Source organism: Camarhynchus parvulus, chromosome 20, assembly GCF_901933205.1.
Source record: "Camarhynchus parvulus chromosome 20, STF_HiC, whole genome shotgun sequence".
In the NCBI taxonomy this organism is placed as follows: Eukaryota; Metazoa; Chordata; class Aves; order Passeriformes; family Thraupidae; genus Camarhynchus; species Camarhynchus parvulus.
The window spans coordinates 1,373,406-1,392,446 of record NC_044590.1 but is presented as its reverse complement, the minus strand read 5'-3'; the positions used below and the strand labels follow the sequence as shown (position 1 = coordinate 1,392,446).

Below are 19,041 nucleotides of genomic sequence, written 5' to 3'. Positions count from 1 at the left end.
TATGTTGTTTTTGAAGGATGTTTCTAAGACCATGTTATATTTTAATGGCGATGCTTGTAAAAACTCAAACTTCTTTTCTAGAACCCACTTCATTCCATGGTTTTTTTCCATCAGGCCACAGGTCAGGGATGGAGGAGAATTCAGCTTTGCAGCTCAGAAGGTTGATACCCCAATTCTGCTCCCAGACCTGCCACTGACTCATCCCATGGCCTCGATTCCTGGTGTGACCCTGATTTCCCAATCCGTGAGCCATGTCCCTGCTGTGCCCTCCGAGCTGGCTCCTGGGCCAACTGTGGGGTGAGCCAGCACCTTCCCAGCCACCAATCTGCCCGGGTTTGCTGCTCTTTTCAACGCTCTTGCAGGGATTTTGGAGAGAACTCTTTTCAAGTGACTTTTTTGTCACCACGGCAGGGAAAGAGGAAGCAGAGATTGACAATGTGCAGACGAGGCAAAATCTGCATGATGTGATTTAATGTGAGTTGATAGGTGTCACTGATCTCTATTATAAATAGACTGTGTGAATTCCATATGATGTATTATTTATCTGTTGTAGATGCCTTTTTGTTTCATTAATAAACCTGGAAATCAGACGTATACATTTCCAATGATGAGATTTTGGCAATACAAGGCATTGTGACATTTGTCTGCAATTGCTCAATTATTTTGATGATTTTCTTCTTCTTTCTCTATAAATGATTAATGCTTGAGATGTTTGTTCAAGATTCTCCTGATTTTAGCTCATTTGTCCAGCTGAGTTCTTTTTTCCTCCTCTAATTAGGGAAGATATTGCAGTGTAAGGACTTCCAGTGTGACCTGAATTCCAGTTCCTGGGAGATGCTGCACTGGAACACACAACAGGGGCCCCTGGCTGAGGTCTGGGGGATCTGGGACATCCAGGAAATCTCACATTAACCATGAGGTTTCCATTTAAATCTGCCTCAGAGCAGAAACTCCCCTGCCGTTATTCTACCTATGCTTGAAAACATTTCCATGGTATTTCTGTGCTTGAGAAAGTTCAGAAAACACTTTGCTGTTTACTCAGATAGCAAAGGACTTGAATTTCTCCCATTTCTGCAGAGAGCAGTAAGCAGCAGCTGGAGCCTTCCACTCGTGCTTTCCGAAGAAGCACCAAGACATCTCTGAAGACACAACAGGGCAAAGAATGTGAAGAAAAGGTAAAGCTGGGGGTTGCTCCAGGAGCCAAAGTGTCACAGCTCGGGGTCCCTGGGATGGGTGAGCACAGGGAAGGAGGGAAATGGGGCTGGGAGCTCAGGCTGCAGGAGCAGGAGGTGGTCAGCTCCCATGAGGAGAGGAGTGCCTTGCCCAAGTGCCTCCATCAGTAATCTGAAATTTGTCTGCCTTCTGCATTTGATCTCCTCATTTTCCTCTTCTATGCCTTTTTAATGCTGTTTGTAGCCATTTCAATTATGTGATTTCCTTATCTGTGTACCATGGAGAATACTGTACAAGGCTTTATAAACAGCTCCTAAGTTTATCTGCCTGTCATTTGCTTTTCATTATGCGAGATAACAATCTTCCTCATATCTTATAAGAAGATAGAATGTGATTGTTTTGAAATGGGGAGGGGAAAAAGAGTCTGCTCTGCATTATCCTCAGCCCCACAGCATTTGTAACGTCACCAGTGTCAGCACAATCTCCAACATTTTTCCTTGCTGTGGTCCAGGAAGAATTATCTCCGTAGTTTCTTGTGCTTGCTGCTATCTCCTCTTTTTCTCCATTTTAGACACAGTGAGGTTCTTATCTGGAGCGTGGTTCTGCAGCTACAGATTTGCCTGAATTCAGTGTGATCGCTCCAAACCCTTTGGAGGAGCTCATGCACCGAGGGGAAGGGTGAGAGGCAATTGTCAGCAGCTGGCTGGATTAAATATGGACAGATATTATTCATGTCATTTGACAGTTCCTGACTTTCAGCTGTATAATGACAGAGCAACAGTAGGAATTCCAGCAGCCCAGCTTCTGTCTTACTTCAAGATAAGCTTATCAAGCGTAGCCTGAATCCATTCAGCTCCTCAGCAGATCAGAACTCGTGTCAGGCTGAATGCTGTGCTGATTCCTGCTGCCTGCCCTGCTCTGAGTGTCCCTGAGGGCTGGGCTTTGCCAGCTCACAGCTGCCTTGCAGGGTTTTTGGCAGACAGACTGTGCCCTGTGTGTGCTCAGCCCCCTGTCCAGGGCAGCCCTGGATCCTCCTGGTGCCCCTGGAACAGGGCAAGGCAGGGAGGGACCAGGGGATGGCCAGCCCTGCTGGGGTCTGCTCTCTTTGTTTGGCTTCTTAAGGTGCAAACCTCATCCTGAGGCTTCTCCTGCGCTGTTCATGCCAGAGATTCAGAGAGATCTCAGAACAGTGCAGGAATCACAGCTGTCACCGCACACTCAGTGGTTTACAGTTAAGAATTGACCAAGTCTCTGGAATTTCCTTTGTGTGCCCCCCAGATTACAGCACTTTCCAGACTTGTGGGATTTGGTGTTGGGGAGAATCGTGGGTTCAGAGAACTTTTGGCAGGTGAATGTTCAGTTTAAAAAAGAAAAAGCAAAGTTTTGAAAGGAAATTCAGTGGGTTTGATCATACAGGATTTGATCAGCCAGAGTTTGATCTTACAGGAGCTGGAAACTCCTCCAGGCTGGGATTGTCATTCTGGCTCTGCCTATACAATGAAGAGCATAAAACATATAAAAATGTACAAATGTTGGCACTGGCTGTGGCCAGAGGCCCGTGTCCAGCCCTTGTCCCCTCGCTGCTGTGCCCAGTGTCCCCCTCCAGCTGGCAGATCAGGGACACCAAACAAAGTCAATCACTCCAGACTTCTCCAGAATATTTTCAAATCATTTGTGTTTATTAATCATTGTTGGTTTGGTTTTTCTATTCTGAATGTAGTCACTTTTTGAGGAGCAGTAAACAGAAGCAATCATTACCAGAAAAATGGAAGATATGGAAGTTTTGCACTTTCTTATCAGTGGGAAACTCTTTGCTGCTTGACTTTTCCCTGGAATACGTTGGTAGAAATATAAATTCGTGTTTCAGAATTAAATGCATGCCTCAACAGCTCAGTTTACACACTCATAATTATATTTACAATTAAAAACAATGTAATTGGGAATAGAACTTTTTCTTTTGGCTGAGTGCACAAAATTTGAGTTGTGGAGAAAATGTCGTTTTAATCTATGCTTTCTTCCCCACAATTTAGGAGCATTTAAGCTTCATCTCCGACACACACTAGGAAGTTAGGGGCTAATTAAGTCCACATGGGGCTGAAAGACTGCTGGGTCCCTCCCGAAATTCCTTTCTGCACAGCAAAGCCCCAAACGCTGGCACACAACAGGACACAAACCCACCCGTGCCGTGGTTCCCGGTAAGGATTTTAATTCTTTCAGAGCCGAAAAGCCAAGCTTTAAATGGAAATGCAGATGGGGAGAGGGCATGTGGCACGGAGTAATTGAGAATTCCCTGCCCTGCCAGGCGGGGTTAATGGGCAGTGCCCTGCAGAAATCCGGCTCCTGCGAATCCTTGAAATGTCACAGTGCTACAAAACAAGGCGCTGATCCAGGTCCTCGTGGTGTTAAGTGGAGGCTGCAGGGCAGCTCTGAACCCAAACGCATAATTTGTAGACACAGGATGTCATTTACCATTGCTTACCTCTCATTAAAACTAATCAGAGAAGCTTTCTGGCAAAAATTGATTTTTAATTGGAAAAGTTACATCTGTGAACCTGTTTTCCCCTGAAAAGCTGGTCACTGATGGACAACGTCCTTGTCTGCTGAGAGCTTCAAAAGCTCTGAATGACCTTTTTTCCGTCCTGGTTTTGGCCAAAACTAGCATTACAAATATTTGTTTGTATGCTTTGCAGGATGATTTTACTCAAGAAAGTTATTTTCTATTAAAGAAAAAAAAAAAGAAACTGAGGGGATGTTTTCACTTGCCAGCTGGGGAAGCACACGGATGCTGGGATGCAGGCAGGAGGGCAGGACCCTTCCACACGTCTCAGGTACCTTTCACCAGGACTGTCACTGGCAGCACAAGGTGCAGCAATGTCACTTTTAATTAAAACCTTTTGTTTTACCTGCACACAGAGCAGCTGCAGCATCCACAGCACGGACAAGGCCAGGGCTGTGGAGTGGAAAAGGAGACCTTGGTCATGGGAAGCTGGTTTGTGCCAGAAATCCCAGAAAGGGCTGATGTGTGTCACTGTCCCTGTTTTACCCATCCCAGTGGAGCAGGGTGAGAATTCCCTTGGAAGCAGAAGGGTTCTGCCACGGCCCAGCCAGCTCCAGGTGCTGCCCTGCCACCCAAACTCAGCCAGAAGCAGGGACCTCACCAAATCCAGGGGGGCAGGGAGCGTTTGCAGGGCTGGCCGGGGTGCTGGGGGCGGGAATGTCCCCATGGAGAGCGGGGACAAGGACCTGGAATGGCAGCTGGAGCACAGGAGGAGGTTTGCTCCAGCCTGGCACTGCCAGCTCCCCTCTCCTCCCTTCCCAAAAACACTCACCAGCAAGGAGGGCGAGGCTGTTAATTAGATAATAACACTCAGGTTATTTTAAACTGAACAACTGCTGTGCAAGGAGGGTTTATTTCTTTGTTTTGCTGAGATATTTTTCCCTTTGTGAGCACTCCCAGAAATATCCTCGCAGGATGTGCCTCTCATTTTCCCGAGGATTTTCTGAGGACCCCAGGGAACAGAACTCTATTAGCTGAAGTCACCTTTCTGTCACAAGAGCCAGGTACAGGAGACACAAAGGACCTCTGGAACTTAAACTTCTTTGGTGTTCTGCTCAACACAGCTGAGCAAGAATTTCTGCTGGCACCGAAGTTCTCACAGCTAGGCTGGGCTATTTAAAACGGGATTTCATCCTAATGAGCCTAAAATAAAACAGTGTGTGGAAGGAGATTTCAAAGTATCCTCAGTCGGAGCAGGGGCTCGGGAGAAGGAGGAAAAACGCCAAAGCCAACCAAAGAGCACCCTCTCCTGGACACGGCACCGGAGGAGAGCTCCGAGCGCTCCTCCTGCACATCCCAGCCCTGCCGCTCCTCGGTGACAAGGTAAGCTGCCCTGGAAAACGCTTCCATCCCATCCCACGGAAAACACTGACAATATCCACCCGCTCTGATTTTTCTCTGTGTTTTCTTTTAAATCTTGACAAATTACCAGAAGCAGGGGCTCAGTTTGCTGTAAAGGGAGATGTGAGTTATCAAAGGTTCATTTTCAGCACGGTTTTATCGTTACTGGAAGATCTTTCAGGTGGGTCACTCAGTACATCAGGGTTAATCATTTTTTATATCCAACAGACGCTGCATTTTGACCCATTTCCAAGATTACTATAAAAAGATTTTTTTTCCACTATAGAAAAATAGCTTGTAGAGATACATTTTATTTTGTAGTGCTTCAAGAGAAAATAGCTTTTATTTATTTGATATTCTGACTTCTCCAGGAAGATGCTCTTCTCTTTCTGCCTCTTGACCGAATAGGTTTGATAGTGAAGTTTTCAATGCACATTTAAAATCTGCTCTCCATGAACACCCTGCCATGTTCTCTGAAATTCACAGATGAATGAATTTTTACAGGATTCCTGGAAAGCAAACACATCTGACCACGGGGAATATTAGCCTGATAAAGACTTAATTGTAAAATGACAATGAGCAGCAGTTGAAGTTCAGATAGTATTTCCCTGGCTGTCATTTCTGCATGCAGACATTATTCTAATAGCAAACCTCTCATCTTTGTTACCCTTTTCATGATCTTTTCAGTGCCTGAAAAAGTCAAGTACCAATATCTTGTGACACGAACACAAAGCAGAAGCCTTTTTTCAGAAGGATTATATTTTCTTTTTACTTTTTTTTTTTTTTGTAGTGGGTGATACGGAGTTCATGAATAGCAGCATTGATTTGTGATACTAAACCAAAATATTATTATTATTATTATTATTATTATTATTATTATTATTATTATTATTATTATTATTATTATTATTATTATTATTATTATTATTTCACACCAGGACTAAGCTAAATACCTGCTAACTAAGGACCAGTAAATCAGATTTTTTAGCTGGAATATCCCAGCATGCTCTGTACCAACAGCAAACCTCAAACTAATTTCTGATTAAGAATATGTGCAGTCACACTAGTTCTCTGTGTGTAAATCTGAGTAAATTAAAATCTGCACACAAAGAAAGCATCTCCTATACTTTGTTCATCATTCTATTATCAAATGTCATCAAGAGTAGCATAAATAGAGATTCAGCTCCTGCTCACCTGGACAATCCCAGTAAACTCAGAACAGGACTTTCCTTCCTGTAGCTGCACTGCTGTGGGAGGTGGCATTTAATAACTGATGGATAATTAGGGAGTACAAACGGAATTCTCTTTTTATCCACCAGCAGCTCATTCAGTGAGGGAATGCTGTCAGTTAGAAGCTGGAGAGGGCTGGAAATGAGAAGTGCTGCTGTCCCTGCCAGTGACACACCCCATCTCTGACCCCAAAAGGTGTTTCTGTGCCTCATTGACAGGCTCTGCTTGTCCCAGAGCTCTGCAGCCTTCTGGAGGCACAGACCTCGTGAAGGAGGGCAAGATTTATAGAGCAAAACTGAAGGCAGAAGATTATTTTTTGTAAGCTTGGGAGTGCATGGATTAATAAATCCTGGCTGTCCCAGCTCTTAGGAATTCCATTCTGTCTAAATTTCAGTTTGGTTTTCTGCTTTCCCCCCCAGTAGAGCCGAACCTGGGAACAGCATCACTCAAAGGCTCGTTAGTTTGATGAAGTGGCAAAAGTGACTCCAGCTCCCCTGGGTACTCCCAGCTCCGAAGCATTTACACATCCCAGGGGAATTCTGAAAAACACCACCAAGCCTTTAGGTACTGAATCACAGGCAACTATTTTGAATCTTTAATTTTTTTCCTATATTCTTTTCTATGAGGATGTCAGAACTAAAATATGGAATATGCTTTTCCCACTTGGTCCCTATTACTTGTAAAGCATTCAAAAGCTTCCAGAATAAAATTACCTCTATGCCCTGCCAGGGAGCAGGCAGAGCTCCACGGAGTATCAAGGGAGTCCCTCTGCTGGTGTTGCTTTCCATTTTTAACCCAAATATAATCATAAAAATGACTAAATGTGAGACTGGAGCTGTACAGCCTTAGATTCAGCATTTATTTGTTATCATGTTCATCCCAGTGGAGCTTTACTGTGCTTTTATATTTATACAAAAAGTGCTGAAATATATTCCATAAATTAAGGAGTTCATTTTCAGGTGTGACATATTCATCATCACCACCATCATCATCATCATGTGAGTTTGTTTTCAAACTTTGCTCATATGAGAGCAGCCAATTTGCATTTAGAAAAAAAATTTTTTGAGAGAGAAATGCAAAGAGATGAGAGATGCAGGAAGCTGAATTCTGCCCTGAAATGATATCCCTTCCTTTTCTATCCCAACTGCACATTTTCCATGGGGGGAAAGGCACTGAGGCACATTTAACCCCATAAATGCCTGACATTTCCCCTGGGTGGATTTGGGCCTGAGTTATGACAGTGAAGAATTAAACAATTCAACAAAAAATACATTTCTACTTTGTTCCAGTATTCGTTTGAGGCTTAATCACAGTTGTCAATGTGCCATTGCAGTGAATAACATTTTCATATTGAGTTATTTTACAGTTCCTACAGCAGTAAGGAATATCTTAGGGTACTAACTGATTGTTTTGGCTTTATTTATTGTACAGGAAAGCAATGACATTGAAAATATTGTATAAACAGCAAATACACTGAGCAGCAAAATACCTACCCCGCATTATGAATTGAAATGACATTATTTTAAAACATTTGAAAAAAATCATCATAATTATATGTTCTCAACACAGAGACAAATTACCTATTATTTTAACATAATTAATTTGAGCTCAGAGCATTTATGTTGCTGTGTGTGTCATTATCCATCAAAATGCTAAAAATTGGGGGTTGAATCTTTAAGTTTCTTTCTCCAAATCTGTCATTTGTTTGTCTCCACCTTCAATACCTTATAAAATTTAATTACAGTTGACATTTCCTTTTGTTGTCTGTCCCCTAGGCCACATTTCCAAGCTCACTTGGGAAGATCTTGCAGCAGGGCCTTCAGAAGAGAGCTCTCCCTCTTCAGTGACCTCAGGTTTGTAACCAAGTTTCTCTTCTTTCCCTAGGATAGGGATGGGTTTTGAGGGTTTTTTGCATCTTATTGGTATATCCTGATCATTTATTCATTTATACTGCTGGTTAATGCATTTTTCTCTTTCAAACACCCCCCTCCACGTGGAAGGCAAAGGGAGCAATGAATGGCGTCGTATTTCAAGGATCAGGGTTTGTTCTCCTGGCTGGCTGAGCAGGTAGCTCTCTTCCCAGCACCTGCACAGGTCTGGGCTGCGCTTTCTCTGAGCTCAGGGTGGGATCTGCTGCTCCTGTGTGGTCTGGGGTGACAGGAGATGGATGGAAGCTCTGCATGAAGGCAAAACCCACCCATTTCTTGTTGTCCTGTCTCCAGGAGAGCACTGAGGCCACAGCTGTCCAAACTGCGAGGGAAGGCCTGTCTCCGAGGCTCTGACGAGCTCTGACTTTTTTATGCCTCTGATTTCCTTCTCCCTTGTCCCTCATGATTGACATTTGTCGTTTCTGGGCCTTGTTTGCTCGCACTGCACTTGTGGGGAGCCCGGAGCAGTGCAGTATTTTCATGTCAGCGGGGTTAAGGGTGAGGAACATTACACATGCACACTGATTTATGCCTCAGAGGCTGCAAATCGTGTCAAGTGTGATCTCAGCACAGCTCAGCTCCATGACTCAAGCCCTCAGTGCAGTGTTACACTCTCAGACATCAATCCTCAGCCAGGCAAGGGAGAGCTCCTGCAGAGCATCCAGAAAGTCCTGGGCTGGGAGAGTTATTAGTTATTCATTAGATAATAACGGTGTTTAATAATGGTGTTTGCAATGTTTGTGCCAAAGCCAGAACCCCATCATCACTGAGGTTGGAAAAGACCTCCAAGCCATGCCCCATCCCCACCTTGTCCCCAGCCCAGAGCGCTGAGTGCCTCCTCCAGGGCTGAGCACTCCAAACCTCCCTGGGCAGCCCCTTCCTGACCACCCTTTCCAGCAACAAATTCCTCCTGATGTCCACCCTCAGCCTCCCCGGCACAACTTTTTATCCCGGTCCTTCCATAATTCTATTTTGCAGGACCATATGTCAGGACCTCCTGCGGGCAGCTGTGGGTCTGAAAGCTGCTGTTCTCTGCAGCAATTTCAAACTCTGAGTTGTGTTAAAAGTCGGTGCCAGTGACCAGTTTTTCTTCTTCTGACCATCCCGGTAGAACAGAGCTCAGAGAGAGGGATCTGACAGTCACAATTCCCTTGGGGCACCAAAGGCCTTGGCCCTCAGGCGCCTGCCCAGCCACTGCTGCTTCTGCTGACAGTGCCTTTTCCTTTCTGCTTTTAACCACGTGGAGCTGCCACGACCTGAAAAACCTTTCCCAGCACAGCCATTACCAAATTCAGGTATCCCTATGAAAAGCATTATGCTCAACTCGGCCCCACCTCATGTTCTCCCTGAAGGAAAAGAGGCTGAGAATTCCCACATGTGCAGCGTGCTGGGAAATTCCCGCGGTGGGAAGCACAGCACAGGGACTGAGCAGTGCAGTTTGCTCCTGAGCGAGCCTTCCTGCAGGACAGCCGGGAGGAGACATGGAAAGGGCACAGGAATTCCTCTTTGCCATGCCACAGCGGCTCAGCTCATCTGAATCTTGTGTACGTTAATTTAACACATCCCCTCGGTAGCGTCTGATTAATAACACAGCAAATAATGCACCAGCGGGGTGAAGGCTGGGACCGGGCACGGCTCTGGGGTTCGGGCACGGCTCTGGGTTCAGGCTGGCACCGGGCACGGCTCTGGGGTTCGGGCTGGGCACCGGGCACGGCTCGGGGTTCGCCGCCGCCGCTCCGCTGCCCCCCGGCCCTGCCTGCCTGGGCCGCTGACGGCCGGCACCGCCGCAGCCTCGCGGCCGCCACTGAGCATGCTCGGCTCCCGCACATCCGCCGGCGCCCGGCGGCCGAGCTGCGGGAGCGGTGCCGGTGCCAGCGGGCTCGGCCCGCGCAGGAGGCGGCGGCGGGGCCGCCATGAACCGCGGCGGGGCGGGGGCGGCGCCCGCCTTCCCCGGCCCCGTGCAGTGTAAGTGCTGCGCCATGCGCGCTCCCGGGCCCGCGCCGCGCCAGCGCGGGGGAGCCGGGGCCTGCCCGGGCCCCGAAACCTGAGTAGCGCATGAAACGGGCGGGAGCGGAGCCCGGGAACATGGCTGGGGGGCGGGGGGGGGAGAACCCGGGAATCTGCGTGAGCGCCGGGCGGGCGGGAGCGAGGGGCAGCGGGGCCGGAGCGGGGGTCAGGGGGGCCGGAGGGTCAGTGCGGCCGGAGCGCGGGTCAGGGGGGGTCAGTGCCGGAGCGGGGGTCCGTGGGTCCTGGGTGATGGTCTGTGCGTCCCGGACGGTGGTCCGTGGATCTCGGGGATGGATGCTCCATGGGCACGGGGCAGTGGTCCGTGGATCCTGGGGGATTGCCCACGTGGATTGTCCCCGCTCCATGGGCACTGCGTGGGGATGTCCCTGTGCCACCCGGAGCGGTGTCACCCGTCACCGCCCCCGGGCCGAGCTGACCGCGCCGTGTCCCCGCAGTCCCCGGCAGCACCACGGTGCTGGTGGAGCTGACGCCCGACATCCACATCTGCGGCATCTGCAAGCAGCAGTTCAACAACCTGGACGCCTTCGTGGGGCACAAGCAGAGCGGCTGCCAGCTCACCGGTGCCACGGCCGGCGCCACCAGCACCGTCCAGTTCGTGTCCGAGGAGACCGTGCCGAGCACACAGGCTCAGAGCACGAGCAGGACCATCGCCTCCGAGACACAAACCATCACAGGTACCCAGAGCTTCACAGGTGCACAACCCGTCACAGGTACCCCCAACCCTGCACAGGTATCTCCAAACCATCACAGGTACCCAAACCTTCACAGACACCCCCAACCCATCACAGGTACCTCCAAACCTTCACAGGTATCCCAACCATCATAGGGGCACAAACCTTCACGGGCACCCCCAAACCATCACAGATACCCAAAGCTTCACAAGTACCCCCAAACCATCACAGATACCCAAAGCTTCACAGGTGCACAAACCATCACAGGTACCCCCAAACCTTCACAGGCACCCAAACCACAGGTGCACAAACCATCACAGGTACCTCCAAAACTTCACAGGCACCCGAACCATCACAGGTACCCAAACCTTCACAGACACATCCAAACCATCACAGGTGCACAAACCATCACAGGTACCTCCAAACCTTCACAGTTACCCCAACCATCATAGAGGCACAAACCTTCACAGGCACCCCCAAACCATCACAGATACCCAAAGCTTCACAGGCACCCAAACCATCACAGGCACCTCCATGTCGCCTGCCAGGTGCCAGCCCTCTGTCCCTGTGTCCCCATCACCCAGCTGAAATAACAGTTTTCACATCAGTTGTCATGTAACCAAGGAAATGAAATAGTGCTGTGCTGCTTTCTTGGGTTTGTTGTAACAATAGTTGCTTAATTTGCTAATTGAGGTACAAGTTCTCTCAGAGAATTGCTCAAGTCTATTGTGTTGTGGAACCAGCTTGTGCAAATTAATTAGAATTGTCGATACTTATGAAAAATACTGATATTACTATGCATTTTATTTTTTTTAAAGTGCTCTAGATGGAAAGCACGCACAGAATTGCTGTCAGGCACCCATCCAGACCTTTTTATGTGAGAACACTGCATTCCCTAACATTGCTCCCTCAACTAATTGGCAGGAAAAATATTACTCAAAATTTCTGCCTATGTGAAGACTCAAGTGAGGTCCTGATCCTGGAGACATTTAAATAAAATTAGGATCTTGTTCCGTGTGTGAAGGTTTGCCCTTCTATATATAGTTTTGTTTTATTTTGGTGTGGGACCTTGCTAAACCCCAAATTATTTGACTCTAATTTGGATAGACAGGTTAAGGCAGGGAATCTGGAAGAGCAGTGAAACAAACTGAATTCAGGGCCCACTTCCAGGAATTTTTGTATTATAATCCCTCAACTCAGTGTGGGTTTTGGGTGAGTCATTTTTCTGCTTCATATTTACTCATCTTTAAAATGAGGACAGTTCTATCCATTTGCCCTTTTGGGCTATAGTGTTGGTTAATTGATTTAAAAGCTGTTACTTTGGCTGAGATATTTTCACCTGTTATTCTTGTGAGTAACAGCTAAAAACAGTAGAGTTGAAAGAGGCTGAACTTTTTTAACAATTACAAAAATAATTTGTGTGATGCCTTTTGACAACATTTGCCATATAAATAATGTTTTTTTTTCTCATTTGGGCTGTAACACAGAGATGAAAAACAAATATATCTTTTTTTGGTATTTGGGAGAGAAAAACCTTTTTCCTTTCCTCCTCCCTCAGGTAAAGAGCAACCCAGGAACACAAATGTTCCTGGAAAAAAAATAGAATAGATAATTCATTAAACTAGACAATAATTAGATTTTTTTAAATCTGATTAGAGAAGTTAATGCTCTTGCATGAAGTTTTTTGTGTGTTTAGTTTCTGCCCCAGAGTTTGTTTTTGAGCATGGCTACCAAACCTACCTGCCCAGCGAGAGCACGGAGCCTCCAGCTGCTGCTGTGGTCTCTACGCCACCAAAAGCAAGGTCCAAGAAATCCTCCTGCTCACTGCCCCTGAAGAAACTCAGCTGCCTGTACCCAGGTGAGATGGGGATTGCACCCCTTTGAGTGTGGAGAGCTTTCCTCTAGTGGCACACAGGAGGTTTGATACCTGCAGCAGTTCTGGAGTGAGCTGCCTCTAAGGGGAAGCATTAGAAAACCTGAGTTCACAGGTGGGCTGGTCACTGTTTTAAGCAGATGTGAGTAAACAAGATGAGAAATTAAATTTCTGTTAACAGTAAATTTTAAATAATTGTTGAATTGTTGAAAATAAACATGTCCAGAATATGGTAATGTACTTTTATTATTTTGCTAGGTTTTCCTTGAATTTAATGATCTTTATCCTCCTGTTTTCAGGGTGCCAGTTCAAGACTTCCTATGGTATGAAGGATCTGGAACGTCATCGGCGAACGCACACAGGTTTGTGTTCCTATATTTGCTTTTGGGTTGGTTTCCTCCTTTCAGCTTTTTCACAAAAGCCATTTTCCTACGAAGTAATGTCTCTATAAACAGGATGTAGCATGTCTGTACTTTCTAGCATTGTCCTGGCCTGTGCCTGAGGAACTGCTGGGCACATGCCCTGTGAGGCACAGCTGAGAGCACTGGAGGTTGATTTGAGGCACAGTCTAACTTCTGACTGCACACCACGAGTCTATCAGGGTGCAGTGTGGTGGGAGTGCACACACCTGCTTTGCTCTTTATATTAAAGCAGTTCCATGATTTTAGCTCCCAATTTCGGAGTTGCAGAGGGCGAAGGCTCCAAAGGCCCTGCTGTTTGTCGCAGCTACGCCCTACAAACGACTCCCTTTCGTGGTCAGTCTGTGCTTTCTGCTTTACCACGCGCCCTCCGCGTGCCCAGGGCTGAGTGTGAGTGCTGCTCTTGCAGGAGACAAGCCCCACAAGTGCGAGGTGTGCAGCAAGTGCTTCAGCCGCAAGGACAAGCTGAAGATGCACATGCGCTCGCACACGGGCGTGAAGCCCTACAAGTGCAAGCACTGCGAGTACGCGGCGGCCGACAGCAGCAGCCTCAACAAGCACCAGCGCATCCACTCCAACGAGCGCCCCTTCAAGTGCCAGATCTGCCCCTATGCCAGCCGCAACTCCAGCCAGCTCACCGTGCACCTGCGCTCGCACACAGGTGGGGCTTTACTCATGTCCATGGCTCTAAGGGTTGGAGGGTCATGGAGGTGATTTTAAGTCATGTGTAGGTGTCCAGATCCCCAAAAGGGATGATCTGAGTTGCCATTGAATGCCCTTTCAAGTGCCAGATCTGCTCTTACGCCAGCCACAGCTTCAGCCAGCTCCCCGTGCACCTGCGCTCGAACACAGGTTGGGTTGTGCTCACATCCATGGCTCTAAGGGTTGGAGGGTCACAGAGATGATTTTAACTCATGTATAGGTGTTCAGATCCTCAAAAGGGAAGATCTGAGTTCCCAGTGAGTGCCCTTTCAAGTGCCAGATCTGCCCCTACGCCAGCTGCAGCTCCAGCCAGCTCACTGTACACCTGCACTCACACACAGGTGGGCTTCTGCTCTGGAAGGGTCAGAGGGTCACAGAGATGATTTTAAGTCATGGACAGGTTGCCCAAAAGGGAAGATTTGAGTTCCCAATGAGTGCCCCTTCAAGTGCCAGATCTGCCCCTACGCCAGCCGCAACTCCAGCCAGCTCACTGTGCACCTGCGCTCACACGCAGGTGGGGCTTTACTCATGTCCATGGCTCTAAAGGCTGGAGGGTCACAGAGATGATTTTAACTCATGTGTAGGTGTTCAGATCCCCAAAAGGGATGATCTGAGTTCCCAGTGAGTGCCCCTTCAAGTGCCAGATCTGCCCCCACAGCTCCAGCCAGCTCCCTGCACGCTTGTGCTCACACACAGGTGGGGTTGTGCCCATCTAACCTGGGCAGGTGAGCCCCGAGTGAGCACCTGGGAATGCTCATGGCTCTCTGGTAATTCCAGCAAAATTAGATTTCTGTGCCATTCAATATTCCAGTAGCTGGGAAGGGATTTTAGACTAACCTTTCTTTTTGGCATTTCAGTCTGTTAGATATTAAGCAATTGAATTATGCTAAAACTCAAGCTTTAGTTTTGCTGCTTCTTCAATTTTTCCAAAATTTATCTTTTTTTCAAAACTGTCATGCACACACCCAATTTTAGGAGAAAAGTTAGACTGGTATGTAGAATATATTTCTTACTGGAATTAAATTAATAATCCTCTAGAAGGTGAGTGTAATCCGCATTGCTCAGAGCAAGATCATCTTCACTTGTTGAACTAGTCACTAAACATCAGCTTCCTGGTAATTTGAGTGAAACTACTCTTAGAATTAATAATCCTGTGGTCAGACACAAATTTTTATCTTAATCCTGGCAGTGTCAGTTAGGGATGGGCAGAAATGTAAAGAAATACAGAGGAGGCCACTCTTTAAACAAACAGAACCAGCATTTGCTATATTCTTTTTCATATATATTGTGCTACCCTGTATATGAAAATTAAGTCATTGAAATATGAACTGTGCCTTCATCAGCAAAGCAGATAAAATTCAGTGGCTGAGTGTGCAGCTGAGGCTGTAAAATAAACTAGATGAACAAACAGTGCATCTTCATTAATAAAGTCTGTTTAATACAGATAGTACACCATGTATCTCAATTATTAAACAGATACATGGATTAGCACAGTAGGCCACAACTCGATTTGAAAAATATGCAGCTAAACCTATGACATATGTAGCTGGATAAGCAAATTATGCAAAATTATACAGCTCTCACAAACTCTATAAAATATTAACTTCTAAAATAAATCAGCCATTTGCAGTTTGATTATTAAAGAGGATAAATGCTTCTTGAACTAAATACACTTTCTTTTTCCTCCTTTCACCAAGAGTGTCTTAGAACCTAAAAACACAATTCTTCCACTTGTTCAGAATAATGCCTACCTAAGGACTTCATCCTTGGGCAAAAAATTCAGAGAACTATATTTTTAGATTTAAGAAAGAAAAGGGAGTAGTTATTTAGTTAGGTTGCTAAGTTTGCTTTGGATTCTTTTTTAATGGCTTTAGAACAGCCTCACTGGAATTGATTAGGGATTAGCAGAGCTCCACCTTAACGTGGTCATGGATAGTGTGACACCAGCCTGCAGATGCAGAAAATGCAAAATTTTAGATCCGAGTGTGCCAGACCAGGTGATAATCCTGTGTTGTGAAATTTCTCTTGACTTTGAGAACGTGTTGAGAGTAGGAGCTCCATCCCAGCAGTGGCTCCTGCAGTCCCCTGTGTAACCCATGCCTTCTGTTGGCAGGAGATGCCCCTTTCCAGTGCCAGCTGTGCCCCGCCAAGTTCAAGATCAACTCGGACTTGAAGCGGCACCTGCGGGTGCACTCGGGGGAGAAGCCCTACAAGTGCGAGTTCTGCGAGGTGCGCTGCGCCATGAAGGGCAACCTGAAATCCCACATGCGCATCAAGCACAGCACGGAGAACACCCTCAAGTGCCCCGAGTGCGACTTCCAGTGCGGCAACAAGACCAGCCTGCGGCACCACATCCGCAGCCACCAGCCCGAGCAGCCCGTCAAGTGCTCCGAGTGCAGCTACTCGTGCTCCTCCAAGGCGGCCCTCAAGGTGCACGAGCGCATCCACGGCAAGGAGCGCCCCTTCAAGTGCGACCTGTGCAGCTTCGACACCAAGCAGCGCAGCAACCTCACCACCCACGTCCGCAAGGCCCATGGCGACAAGGCCAAGGGCGGCAAGCGCTTGTCAGACAAGAAGGAAGGAGAGAGGCCGAAGCAGGGCGGCTCCAGGCAGGTCGCCAAGCTGGACGCCAAGAAGGCCTTTAAGTGCGACCTGTGCGACGCGTCCTTCGTGCGGGAGGACTCCCTGCGCAGCCACAAGAAGCAGCACAGCCTGTACAACGGCTCCAAGAATGGCGAGCTGGCCGTGCTGCAGCTCCAGATGGATCCTGGCCGCCAGCCCGGCGCCCCCATCACCGTCAGCCACCTCCAGGTGCCGCTTCAGGCCGCTCAGGTGGCCCCGTACAACGAGGGCAGAGTCAAGATCATCGTGGGCCACCAGGTGCCTCCTCAGGCCAACAGCATCGTGCAGGCGGCCTCTGTGAACGTGGTGCCGCCGGGGCTGCTGGGTGCAGGGCAGGAGGAGGTGCTGGGCGGCGGGCGCCTGCAGCTGCTGGGCCAGGTCAGCGTGCTGGCCCCGGCCGCGGGCAGCGCGGGGGACGCGGGGGCAGAGCGGCCGTGCTGCTGACCGCCCACGAGCAGGGCGAGGCCGGCGCCCTGCACCAGGCCCTGCTCCCCGCGGCTGCCCCCGGCCACGAGCCCCCCGCCGGCCAGGCCTTCATCGCCGGCTCCGGCATCAGCTGCTCCGACCTGGAGGGGCTCAATGCCCTCATCCAGGACGGGGCCACGGAGGTGACTGTGGTCAGCGATGGCGGGCAGAGCATCACCGTGTCCACGGCTGCTCCTCCTCCCCCCATCTTCTCGTCCTCATCCCACTCTGAGGGCCCCAAGCAGAGCTACTCCATCATCCAGAGCGGGGCTCACACGGCCCTGCTGTGTCCTGCAGACTCCATCCCTGACTAGGGGCTGCTCTGGGCACGGGGGCTGCTCTGGACTCAGGGGCTGCTCCGGACATGGGGGCTGCTCTGGGCATGGGAGCTGCTCTGGGCACTGCTCTCTCCTGGGGCACTGCTGAGCCTGCCAAGAATGCACAGCACACGACTGAATGCAGGATTCGTTCTCCAGAGCCAAATACCTTCCACTTCCATGCTGTGTTTGTCTGTACACTGAAGCATCTCATGTGTGAGGAGCAGGAGGATGTGTGTTTGTATTTCTGCTGTAGTCAGAGGCCCTGCTCCTTGGGAAGCAGCTGTTGCCAGTGTCCCCAGCAGTGACACCCCCGAGTATGGCTCCTGTACTGTGCTACAGGAAGAAGAAATCCTCCCCTTGTGCTGAATTACCTCCAGAGCAGCCTTGTTGTTTGATGCACAGATGAAAAGACAATAACCTGAGCCCTTGTGCAGTCTGCTGGACTGAGGTCTCAGTTCTGTGCTCTGTGTGCATTCAGTGCTCCTGGCTGGGCTCTGAGGAGCCCCACTGCTGGCTCTGCTCAGCCCAGGTGAAGTCTGAGAGGCCGCTCCTCAGCATCTGTAGAAATCAGTAGCCCCCGGCACTTGAGATGCTGGTGCAGAGAGCAGGTGATTGTTTTCAGAAACTAAAAGAATTTGTTCCTCTCTCGGTAGTAACTAACTCTGTTAGTAGCAACAGAAATCCTCTCTGGCGTGGTGATGGCTGTCGGAGTGCCTGTGAGTTAAAGAGCAAAACAACTGGAAATATATTTTTTACAAACACTACTTCCCCTTTGTTTTTATTTTGATGTTGCCTCTTGGGAGTTGCATGGGTGGTAAAGGTGTATTACAGTTTGGGTCTTCTTTTCACGTTAAAGAAAAATACTGAATTTAATTTAAATTTTTTTAAAAATCTTCTAATCCAAGGTTTTTCACTCCAGCAGAAATTTCAGGTTGGATCACAAGGAGATGGTAATTTATTATTATATTTAAATAATATATATAATATCTATTAATTGATTGACTATAATCTATTAATTAACTTCTTGATATAATTAAATAAATTAATCTGTTTGTAGTTCAAGCAAATTAATCAGTTTGTGGAGTAAATATTATTCATGAATAATTAATTATGATCTCATTTATTAATTATATTTATATAATTTATTATGGACATTTCTCTGATGAAAGAATCCCAGGGTTTATTTTGGACTATGCAATTGCCCGCGCAAAGGTGGCACAGGCTGAAAGCAGTGACTTTGCCCATCCTGGGTGGTGGAGAATGCAGGCAGGCTTTCCTCAGCTCCCAGTGCTCCCTGTCATCCATAGGTGGTGCCAGAGGCCCAGGGAAGCTCTGGAGTGTGCTCTGGCTCCTGGGTGATATTTCCTCTTTAACACTTCCCTGTAAAAACATTGCAAAATTCAGCTTTTTAAGACGTTACCAAAAGCTCAGCTGTGAAAATCTCACTGAAGAGAAAAAGCTGCAGATAAAAAGAAATGCCCAAAGTTTTCTGCAAGAAGCAGATCTGTGGCCAAACTTAACCTCACAATTCATGTCAAATTGATAATATTTTGCTCCCTGGTAAAGAATTTCACCCTGTTCATAGTTCCCATTTGTACAGGTGTCGGGCACTACAGGAATGATAACACCCGAGGGATTTTGGCACAGCTGCTGGTTTGCAGTGCAGTTTAGCTGCTTCCCTTGGCCAGGAGTGTCCCCTCCAGTCCAGGGCC

At 47.9% G+C, this 19,041-nt stretch overlaps 1 protein-coding gene and 2 long non-coding RNA genes across 4 annotated transcripts; all 3 read left to right on the top strand.

The window, feature by feature from the left end:
* Nucleotides 1-926: 926 nt before the first annotated feature.
* Nucleotides 927-1,851, top strand: LOC115912183. Its single transcript, XR_004061333.1, has 3 exons — nt 927-993; nt 1,078-1,175; nt 1,745-1,851. It is a non-coding gene; the product is annotated as an uncharacterized LOC115912183 (long non-coding RNA).
* A 2,879-nt stretch (nt 1,852-4,730) lies between these two features.
* LOC115912182 lies at nt 4,731-8,114 on the top strand. Of its 2 annotated transcripts, none has more exons than XR_004061331.1 (3): nt 4,731-5,053; nt 6,724-6,865; nt 8,077-8,114. It is a non-coding gene; the product is annotated as an uncharacterized LOC115912182 (long non-coding RNA). The 2 variants fall into 2 exon arrangements; XR_004061332.1 differs by having other exon boundaries at nt 6,721-6,865.
* Nucleotides 8,115-10,083: 1,969 nt separating this feature from the next.
* On the top strand, nt 10,084-18,162 carry ZFP64 (ZFP64 zinc finger protein). Its single transcript, XM_030963203.1, is given in 7 exon segments — nt 10,084-10,194; nt 10,692-10,931; nt 12,625-12,786; nt 13,101-13,163; nt 13,630-13,881; nt 16,036-16,964; nt 16,967-18,162. Coding segments are annotated over 7 exon segments (2,055 nt in total). The 5' UTR covers nt 10,084-10,142; the 3' UTR covers nt 17,324-18,162.
* The last annotated feature ends 879 nt before the right edge of the window (nt 18,163-19,041 follow it).